The sequence below is a fragment of the Eschrichtius robustus genome, chromosome 7 (assembly GCF_028021215.1).
Source record: "Eschrichtius robustus isolate mEscRob2 chromosome 7, mEscRob2.pri, whole genome shotgun sequence".
NCBI classification, from domain to species: domain Eukaryota; kingdom Metazoa; phylum Chordata; class Mammalia; order Artiodactyla; family Eschrichtiidae; genus Eschrichtius; species Eschrichtius robustus.
Window position 1 is genome coordinate 122,982,774 of NC_090830.1, and position 11,013 is coordinate 122,993,786.

Below are 11,013 nucleotides of genomic sequence, written 5' to 3' on the forward strand. Positions count from 1 at the left end.
CTTTAATTAAGGGAACTCCTTTTTAAAATTGTTGTAACTCCTTTATTTGTTCGGCATATTCGTTATTACATGTATTTCTCTGAGTAGGTTATCTTTACGAGTTCCTTGAATAATTGGCTGTATTTATACATTTTGTATCCCTTTGCCTCCACTCCCAGCTCCCTACCTAAGTTAGCATTGGGATCATATCAACCAGTAAATGATATGATGGTCATTTTAGACTTTTGCATGTTGTGCCCTATTAGGAAATGATATACATATAGTCTCTCATTATTTTGCATCTGAAGTCAGCTTCTTCCCTTCCCTCAACCCAGGACATTACCATGTCTTCCTTACAGTTCCTCTGACATAAACTTAGAAACCAAGGTATAAAACTTTCTCTGCATTACAAAAGGAATCATTACGATAGTCCTTTAAATGGAAATTTCCCTAGTGTATATAAGAAATGGATTTGTACAATTGATTAGTTAAAGCAGTGTAATCATCTTATATTATTTTCTTAAAATGAGTACCTGGCTATCTTTCACTAATTATTCTTTTAATTCTTTTTCCTAGCCTCCACTTATATACAAGAAAAATAAAACGTTTTTAATGAAAATTTAAGCTTTGAACTATCAAGAGCTAGAAAAGATTACCTAGATCTTTTTAATTCCCTTTCAGAACCTAATGTTGCATGAAGCTAAGAGGTCAGGAAGTAAAGGTGGGATCTAGCTGTACCTATCTCTGATCACTTGGAGGAAGAAAAAAAAAACTATCCCATCAATGATATGATCTTTATTCTTATATTTCTAAATTTGGCAGTGATTTCCTGTCTTGCCATTGAGAATGGTTTCACTTTTGTGTATGTCAAAAATTAAAAAAGGTAGAAAGGTAGGTCCCTACACAGTGGATCAATACGTTAATGATTAGAAACGACAGTGAAAGGTGATTTGCACAATTTAGGCCAAGATCACTGGATTTTTTTTTTTTTTTTTGTATATAATGCTGTCACCATTGATTTCATCATTTACATTCATTTGTTTAATGAAATTGGACACAGTATAACAATGTTGACTTCACCTATGAATTTGTCTTTTTTAGTGAGTTAAAAAAAGGAACCTGCCTTCGGTTTGCTGGAAGTGGAAATGAAGAGAATCGAAATAACTCATATCCTCACAAAGCAGGTTTTTCCCAGCCTTCAGGTCTTTCTCTGGCCTCAGAGGATCCCTGGAGCTGCCTGTTTGTAGCAGATAGTGAGAGCAGTACAGTGAGAACCGTCTCGCTGAAAGATGGAGCAGTGAAGCACCTTGTGGGAGGAGAGAGAGATCCCATGGTAATGAAAAGCACTCTCACGTGGTGTGCCTGCTTTAACAAGCTTGTGATTTTCTGAATTGTGAAGAATTAATAAAATTTAGGAAGGAGAAAGTTCTTGGCTTATCCATGTTAAAATGGAAGTCAAACCAAAGGAAATGTGAGTACGAAGAAATACAAGTAACAAAACCACCTAAGAAAATAAAATGACTCGACTTGATTATATGTAAATGTCAAAGTTTCAGGGAAAAAGGAAGGATAAAATATTGATGACCAAGCAAGGGGAAAATATAGATTAGGTATTTAGCAGTAGGGTGGAAAGAGCACCAGATTAGTAGACTTGACCTATTCCTGATCCAGATATGTGATTTTTGTGAATAAAATTCCTAAGCACCACAAATTAATTCAAGTTAGAATTAGATCATTTTTTTCTAATTTCATTCAAATGCCCAACCCTATTTATATGAAATCAGACTTTTTCCCCTTTAAGTAGCATGTACAGCTATCTTAATTTTCACTTTATACCTTAACAAAGCACTGTAAAAAATTTTAATACATGCTGTTTCTTTCTTTTTTTTAAAAAAAAAAAAGAATTTATTTGCTTTTGGTGATGTTGATGGATTAGGAATCAATGCAAAGCTTCAACACCCACTTGGAGTAACTTGGGACAAGAAAAGGAATTTACTTTATGTGGCAGACTCTTACAATCACAAGGTGAGTCTTGAAAGAATTATATAATACCCTGCTTTTCACTTGTGGTATTTAAAATGCTGAAAGATCTGTGAGCCTTCTACAATTGCCACTAAAATATAGCGAGGAATGACAGTTTTGGACAACTGTACATAAGCCTTTCTGTTCTTTTCTTGGTCCTTTCTTGCAGAGAGGATGTGATGGTACTCTGAGCTGGGGGGAGAGGACTGAACAAACTCCCAATGACTGTAGCCAAAAATTGTGAATTGCAAGCCATTAAAGCTGCTTAGTAACATGTTGAGTAAATGAGGAGAAGGCAGGTAGCAGGGAAATTAACATGTCAACTAACAAATGAACATTTTTGAGCCTTTGCATAGTTGCCACGCCTGTTAGCAAATAATTCCGTTTTCATCAGCATTTCCATTTTTTTTGTCTCTACTGCATTTTTACTGTGCATTTTTCCTTTTTATAAAATCAGTGGATCCCAAATGTTAATATTTTTGTGATGAGAGACTGAATTTAATGTAATTGAAACACAGTGAGGAATCATTAAGTTTAACGTAAGTAGCCAAATCCTCAGCCAATGTTAGATATTCATGAGAAGAAAGTCAGTTCAACTCTGTCCCATTGTGAGGGAAAAGAACATTAAAAATTTTTTTTTAATTCCATAAATAATTTTATCAAAGATTGCTTCTAGAAGACAGGATGTAACTGGGGATTTTATAGTGTTTAGCTCTCAGAATGAAATATCTCCCCTTAGACTGTAATTTGAATGTTTGGCTTTTCAAGAAAATATGGAAATGTCTCTTCTTTTTCTGAGATTTATTAAGAATACTGATGTCAATCAGCAATTCTCTGGCTTGCTTAATATGATACTTTTCCATACCACAAATGTGCATTTGAGCTTCAGATATATAAATTTTTGTTCTGTCTTCTTAGATTAAAGTTGTGGATCCAAAAACAAAAAACTGTACAACATTAGCGGGAACTGGAGATGCAAGTAATGTTATCGGTTCCAGTTTTACCAACTCAACTTTTAATGAACCAGGAGGCTTGTGTATTGGAGGGAATGGTCAGTTATTATATGTGGCAGACACCAATAACCATCAAATTAAAGTGATGGATTTAGAAACAAAAACAGTTTCTGTGGTAAGTAATCTTTAAGTTAAAGGGCATCATTTTAAGAAAGATTCTGAGATCCTTAGCAACAACAGAGGCACTTTTGGTTAGGCCATCTCTAGTGGTGAAAGTGAAACATGTGGGTAGAGTAGTGAGTGGGTGCCTATTCCAAGGATATCCTGTTATTTTTAAAATAAAAATTCCATTTGTGCCAAGAGTGTTTGAGAAAGATTCTAGAAGTTGGAATTTTTTTTTTAGCATCTTTATTGGAGTATAATTGCTTTACAGTGGTGTGTTAGTTTCTACTTTATAACAAAGTGAATCAGTTATACATATACATTTGTTCCCATATCTCTTCCCTCTTGCATCTCCCTCCCTCCCGTCCTCCCTATCCCACACCTCTAGGTGGTCACAAAGCACAGAGCTGATCAGTTGGAGAGAATTTGATGAACTTTCAGAAAAGGAAAAAAAAAAAAAAAAAAAAGGACTCAGATCTGTTTTTAAATGTATGGACATACTGACACACTACACATACAAACTATGTGGGTTGGGTTGTTTAATCTTGGGTGTTTTTTTTTTTAATGATCCTCTGACTAATGGGTAATCTTTGTTTCCTATGGTGAATCCATTACCAAATAATCTTTAAAGGAAGCTCTAGGAGCCACATTTCTCAAGACTTAAAAATAAGATTGGAAGAAACTTAAGTAAGTTCTAATTTTAAAGATATGGACATGGACTCTAATACAAGTTACCCCTTTATATTATCACATTTGCCTGGAAAAATGCAAGAGTTCTTTTTCTAAAATTCTAGGAATTTCCAAGATGTGTTTTAAAATAAAAACACAGATTCCCATCATAAGTGTCATTTCTCTTGACATAGATCTCTGATATAAGATGAATGACATCTTATAGTTGGCAATGAAAATTATAAGAGGGCGTATATTATATCCACTACATTTAAATTGATAATTTCCTGCTATCTATAAACATATTGGACAGTTAATTTAATTCAGTTTCATTCATAAATGTTGGCAATTTTTTGGCCAGGATGAAATATTTTTCTGAACCTACAAAATAATCATGAGGAAATTTAAGTAAACACATTCTGATTCAGAAGAGAAAGGCAATTAAGTTTCCTTGACACAGAATCTCATGTTTGTACTGAAGTCTGAAAATAAGCTCTGTCAGTCTATAATACTATAAAGTACTTGTGCTTTAAAAAACAGATTTTCTTGTTTTCTAGCTCCCAGTCTTCAGATCTGAAAGTGCTACGGTGGACGGCCCATTCCTAGCAGAAAAACAGAAGACCTTACCCAGACTACCTAAATCTGCTCCGGGCATTAGACTTTCCCCAGTGGCTGCATCTCCAGGGCAAACTCTTCAGTTCAAGCTAAGATTAGACCTCCCATCAGGAACAAAGCTAACTGAAGGAGCACCCAGTTGCTGGTTTCTATCAGCTGAAGGTATGACAATAATCTTGCAAATGCAAATATTTCATAAATTCTTGACATTTGATCTAGTAATTTTTCTCATTTGTGATATGTTTTCTCTACAGTTGGGCAGGATTTGAGGAAGGCCTTGTAGAACAGAAAGATCCAGATCGAACCCCACTTTAGCAGTTTTCTTTAGCCTTTGAGATTCTTTCTCTTTTATTAAATAACAGTGTAACTCACCTGAAGTTAATCATAATTGCCGCCATTTGCTATCAAGCAGATTCATTACAGGAGGCAGACTGGTGTGGTCTTAGAATGTTAGGCCTTTGAATATTAGGGCTGAAAGGCACCAAAGGACGCCATCTGTTTTAAGCCTCTTATTTTATAAGTGAGGAGACTATGGGCTCAAAGAGATAAAGTGATTTGCTCAAGGGCATATATTGAATTAGGTCAAAAGATGGAATTTGAACCCAGCTCTGCTGGTTCTTAGCATAGTGTCTTTTCCATTGTGCTACTCCATCTCAAACTAGCTCTAGGGTTATTAGTCCTAAAAACGAAATTAGTTTTTTAAAGACATATAAAATTCAAAGCCACCAGTTACACATTTGGATGTTACAGAAGTTTTCAAACCTCACTCTTGGTTTCTGTACTTAACTCACCGTGGTTTGTGGACCAGCACCGGTCCACAGACTGTACTTTGGTGACCCTGTTCTAGAGCACTGCAGCATAAAGAGATCAAGGAGGGAGGTAGGGACCCACACAGAAGACTGAAGAGTGAATAAGCAAGTAGAAGCAAAACCACGAGAGAGGGTAGTTTCCTGGAGCAGGTGTTTTAAGGAGAGAGTGATCAGTTGTGTTGAGTGCGATTGATAGATCAGGTGAAATAAGGACTAAGAATTGATCGTTAATTCAATGTTATAGTTAATTGATGTCCTCGACCAGGGCCGTTTCAGAGTGATGGAGGAGGTGCCTGATTAGAGCAGGTTAAAAAAGAATTGAAGGAGAGGAACTGGAGATAGCAAATATAGATAGCTCTTTGAGGAGCTTAGCTAAAAAGATAAGGGAAAAGAGAGCAGTTGCCCGAGGGGGAAAACGGGGTTGAGAGAGCAGCGGGTTTGTCAGATTGATGGCAAAGATCAGTGGAGGAAAGGAATGAGGATATGGTTGCGGGGTATCCTTTAGGAGGATAGGAGAGGTGGCAGGCTGGCCTTTGCCAGGGACGTGGACCTCATTTCCACGGTAAGGAGGGAGGGCCCAGTGGGCGACCCGGAGATCTAGATGGGTAACTGTGGAGTGGATGCTTGTGGAAGCGCTTTTCTGCATGCTTCTGTTTTCTTAATTATTGGGAAGCACAGCCATCAGCTGAGAGTGGGAGTGAGAGGTGGTGGGGGAGAAGGTTTTGGCGGTTTGAAAAAAGAAGAGGGTCAGGAGGGTGGGAGGGTGGTGACTACATGAGGGGAATACAGTGTGTACTGAACGGCCGGAAGGCTGTGTTTGAGGCTGGCTGTCATGAACTGAAAGTCAGGCTAGTCCACGTGGAGGCTGTTTGTCTCCAGCCAGGATGAGGCACAAGGGAGCAGAAGTGTAGGTATTGACTAAGCAGTTTAATCAGCAGGTCTCTGGGGTCCTGATCCAGTATTAATTGTGATTACCACTATACCACTAAATCTCACAGATTCTATTCTAAAGAATTAAATTGACTTTTCCCTTGAGTTTGATTTTTTTAAAAAATATATTCTTGCTTTTAACTGAATTAACTTGACACAAACTCTTTCTAATTCAGTTCTTTGGTTGTTTTATTATTATCTTTCGCTTTTCCAGATAGCATCTGTCAGATGCTTTAGCGCTTTCAATTGTTGTTCATTTTATTTCAATAGTATCATTAGGACTTGACTTACCAGTTATTAAGCCTGAAGCTGTGTTTTCTTCTCTAGGGATTCCAGAGGTAGAATTTGAGCCCCATTAACTTTCTTGCTACAAGAAATTGGATGCCAAAGCCATTGCTTAAAAGTATGCCATTCAAGTAGAAGAAAAAACATTGTTGGAGGAGGATGTGTAATTAAATACAGATGAATTACTATGATTAGAGTCCAGGCAGAGCCTTTGTCCTCAGTCACTAATTTGTGATCTTTTAATCTCAGAACATTTCCTGTTTGAGTCTATTCTCGAAAGTATTCAGTTACTGTAAATTATGTAAAGATTTGGGTGTGTGTTTGAATCACAGTGTGAACTTATTTCATGAATTTATAAGTAATCAGTATACTGCTTGTCTTATAGCAGTGCTTTCCAACATCTCTAACAGAGTAGACAACAATTTTAAAGTGAAACAGTAGGAGTCCAGAACTAAATTCTGACTTCTTGTCTCTAGTGATCTTGTTCTGTCCTAGTCTCCCACGCTCTTTCAAAGGTTCTCACTCAGTTTTGAATTTGCTGCCTGACTCCTCCTCTCTCATGCCCTCTCACACACTTTTCTTTTGTACATTACCCAGATCCAGGCTTTATGCCTTCTTACCTTGGTACCTTCTCAGAGCAGCAGCTACTGTCCTGCAACTGCCCGCTTGGTATCCACACCAAGAGAACAGAGAGATCTTGGTAGGCTAGCCAGAAGGAACTGCTGGGTTAGAGTTTGCTGTCTCCGGAGTGACTGACTGAGCCTGTGGGGCAATCACCCCCATCTACTCCCCACAAAGGAGAGGGCTGAGCCGTGCAGTACTAGAGGATGTTTGGGCAGAAGCGAACTCAAACCCTGGCCATTCATTCCGCAGTCCTCTGTAGGTTCAGAGCAAGCCCTCAACTGCCACTTTAACTGTTCTGCCTGTGTCCATTAGTCTGAAAGCATTGCATCATGTGGAGATAACTGCTCTTTAATTGCACACAGAAAAATTAAATTAACAGTATTTTTTAATAGGATACTGGTAAATTAACATGTTTATTTTAACTCTGTCAAATACACAAGTTAATTAGTATCAAGTTATTGGAGTACAAAACATGGATAGTATTAAAGGAAAGTGAAGTAATCCAAAGAGAAAATTCTTAGCTATTTTTAGCTGTCTATTTTAGATACATGTGATGTATCTAAAAATTATCTAGAGAAACACTATGTTTTATTTCTAGAATTGGACATTAAAATATCATAATTTACTATTTTCCTGTTTTTCATTTAACGTATAAGAAGTTCCCCGACTAACCTGCTATCTAACAAAGTCAAACATATTCCTCAGTCCAGAAGTAAGCAAAAAGGCCAGAGAATTTTAAAAGAATTGTTTAAAAGCTCTGCACTTAACTCTCTAGATTCTCAGCCTTTCACATTCTCCTTACTCTTATTTGATATATTTATCTCAAATTTAATTTTTCAATCAATCAACAGAGTATTAGAAGCAGTGAACTAAAGGAGAGATGAAGAGGACCAGTAGAGGCAGGTGCTCTAGTCTGTTGACTCATCCTGAGGTCAAAAGAGAGAAAAGCTAAAAAGTAGACATAGAATTTCATCACTACTCAGTAGATGGTCCAGTTTTTGTACAGATGGCCCTGAGTCATTGTTAGGTCGTTAGATTACGTTCAGTGTATTCTATTTAAGATGGCAGGAAAGCAGGTCCTGCATTTCCCAAATGATGGCTCTTAATAGCTAATGCTGAATGTCAGCCTAAGTATGCACTTCCTCAATATGACGCATATGTTCCTTCTGAGAGAAGGCACTGAGTGAATAAAAACATTTTAAAAACTTTAATACTAGAAGACTCAATGATTTTTAGTGGTTTTTTAGACTTTTGTTACATAGATAATCTATGTATTTAAGTCTCAGAGGAGTTTTATGTGTTAAAATGAGGTAGACAAAATCTATTCGCTTTTTACATTGAGTCCATTGGAATAATGTATTCAGTGTTACTTGTTTCTAAAAAAATCAGTGGCTTTTTTTTATTACCACCTTTGGATATTCAATAATTCATCATTGTCTTAACTTGACAGTCACTGCAGAGTTGTACATACATTTGTATTCCCCAGATTATTTTGTAGTTTGCATATTATATTTCTAGACACTTATCTGGTAAAAAATGATCTATTTTCTGAAGTGTCCTATGTTTATTTCTAGAACTTATTAATAGTTTTCACTTTTAATTCTATAATCACATTTTAAATCTATAACCATATTGGCAATATTCATCTTGATTTCAGTAGAAATAACTTTATAGTTTATTTTACAGTGTTCAAAGGAAGAATTTTAATTTGACATCAAGATGATTAGACTAGGAACTTCTTATATCTTATTTTGTATCCTTCACACAGAGCACAATGCCTGGCACTTAGAGGCTTTCAGTAAATATTTGTTGAATGAATCTAGTGTTCGTAAGGTTTGTCCAATTTCCTACTTGACTTCTTATACAGTCTTAATAATTTACCTTTTTATTTTCTAGGCAATGAATGGCTTCTTCAAGGACAGGTACCATCTGGAGAGATAGAGAGCATTTCCAGTCAGCCAACAATCTCACTGCAGATTCCTGGGGATTGTTTATCACTTGAAGCCGTTCTGTCTATCAGCGTATTTCTTTATTACTGTAGTGCAGACAGCAGTGCCTGTATGATGAAGGGAGTTTTGTTCAGTCAGCCTTTACAAATAACCGATACACAACAAGACTACATACCTCCAGTAGAACTCAAGTATATATTTTAGCAAGCTGGCCAGCATGCCAGTGCCTCCTCTTCTCCATCCCCACCATCACTGTGTAATTTATGAAAAGAAGCTTTATTTCTGCCTCTGGGTACCCAGAAACCCATTGAGTTCTCGCAACTGATACTAAAATAAAGCTATGCTCCTTATTTATTTATTATAGACAAATTCCTTCATTCTCACTGTGTACCAGCTAAGTCATTGACCGTGATTTGAACCATGATCCTGTAATCTGTGCTGCTATTTGGCACAAGACTTAAGTCCACATTATAGGACAGAATATTATCATGAGATAATTTGCAGTGAATACTGATAACAATAATGACACCAAATATTTTAACTAACTTTTTTACATTTTTCAAGCAGCACTTCTGAATGTGTAAATTTCACAATAACTTTAAACAGAAGTTAAGATCCAGTCCACATATTATAAGGACACCTGCCATTCAAGGTGTAAGGTCTGTTTTAGGCCCCCAAAAACATCTTTTCATCACAGTAGCAGCTTAAAGAGTACTTAGGTGGTAAAAATGTTCTTTCTTCTCTTCTGGGATTTTCTCATTTGAGATATATTTATTCAGTCTATTTTATTATAAATTATTTGCTATTTCAACATACCATTATTAATGGTATGTTAAATATTCTGTATATTTCTATATACAGAAAATATATTTCTATATTTCTAAAAGTTAGAGTCTCTAAGGACATACAGGCTCACTCCTTTAACTTTTTTCTGAATTGAACAGTCTTACCAAGTAACGGATGAATCCACAGAAATGTTATGACTTTCAAGGAGAAAGGGACTTTGGGACACATTACTGTCTGTGATACCACTTAAAGAACTGTGACACTGAATCTGATGTAAATGGGTATGTATGTTGTCTTAGAAGTTTACATTTCAGTTGAAGCATTAAATGCAGATTTGTTGGGTTTGGGGGGTTTTTTGGTTCCCATATTCAGAATTTAAATTATGATCATTTATTGTGATGTTTTTAAAAATTACTGTCAAGCCTTCAAAGTGAAAATTTCAATGTGAAGCACTTTCATGCTATTAATATGTATAGTATATCTTAATATATTACTTTAAAATTTTAAGGCGGAAACATACAGTGATTTGATGACACTGTTTTTGGTGGGGTTTTTTTTAACCTTAAAAGAAATAGTCACCAGAAGATATTGAAAGGTTTTTTTAATCATAATTTCTCTTTATAACTATTCTAAAAGCCCCTGCGCTTCTTTTTACTAAAACTGATTCAACATGTTTGTGGTTTAATCAGCTTACAAGATGTTTAAAACAGGTGAATCACATTTATTCAGTGAATATTTATAGACAATATAGCATAATATGCCTTCTCCCTTCAAAACCAGTGCTCAATTTGAAGTGTAATTTTTTAAGCATGATCATCTTTATATTTTTTTGAACTATAGTTTTGAACATCCTATACACTTCTTTTATTCAGGTTACCTAAATCTGAAGTAAGGAAATGCATAGATCATGACTTTCATTTAATTTGTAGCCTGCTAAAGATATTTTTAAAGAGAAGTAGTATAAATGTAAAGTTAAAAGGAATTCTGTTTAAAATTATATATACGTACCGCATAAACCTTTTCTCTCCATAAAAAAAATATGTTCTGTAATAAAGGGATATACAACATTAATTTTCTCTTTTATGGAGAATAGGCCATAGTAATTTTTTAATCTCATTTTATTATTATAGTTCTCATTTCCAGTTGGACAGGATAGTTTGGCTTAATTTTTTCCTATTTAAGGACAATAATTTCACTCTGAAAGAAGTATATACAGTTTTAAATTGCTAT

General features: G+C 35.7%; 1 protein-coding gene across 1 annotated transcript in view; it reads left to right on the forward strand.

Moving 5' to 3' along the window:
• Window positions 1–10,590, forward strand: part of NHLRC2 (NHL repeat containing 2) — a 50,492-nt gene extending 39,902 nt beyond the window's left edge. Inside the window, exons 7-11 of the mRNA XM_068548606.1 lie at window positions 1,081–1,312; window positions 1,882–2,004; window positions 2,920–3,129; window positions 4,343–4,562; window positions 8,945–10,590. Coding sequence (XP_068404707.1) covers window positions 1,081–1,312; window positions 1,882–2,004; window positions 2,920–3,129; window positions 4,343–4,562; window positions 8,945–9,201 — 1,042 coding nt within the window. The 3' untranslated portion in view covers window positions 9,202–10,590. The remainder of the gene's footprint in view (window positions 1–1,080; window positions 1,313–1,881; window positions 2,005–2,919; window positions 3,130–4,342; window positions 4,563–8,944) is intronic.
• The last annotated feature ends 423 nt before the right edge of the window (window positions 10,591–11,013 follow it).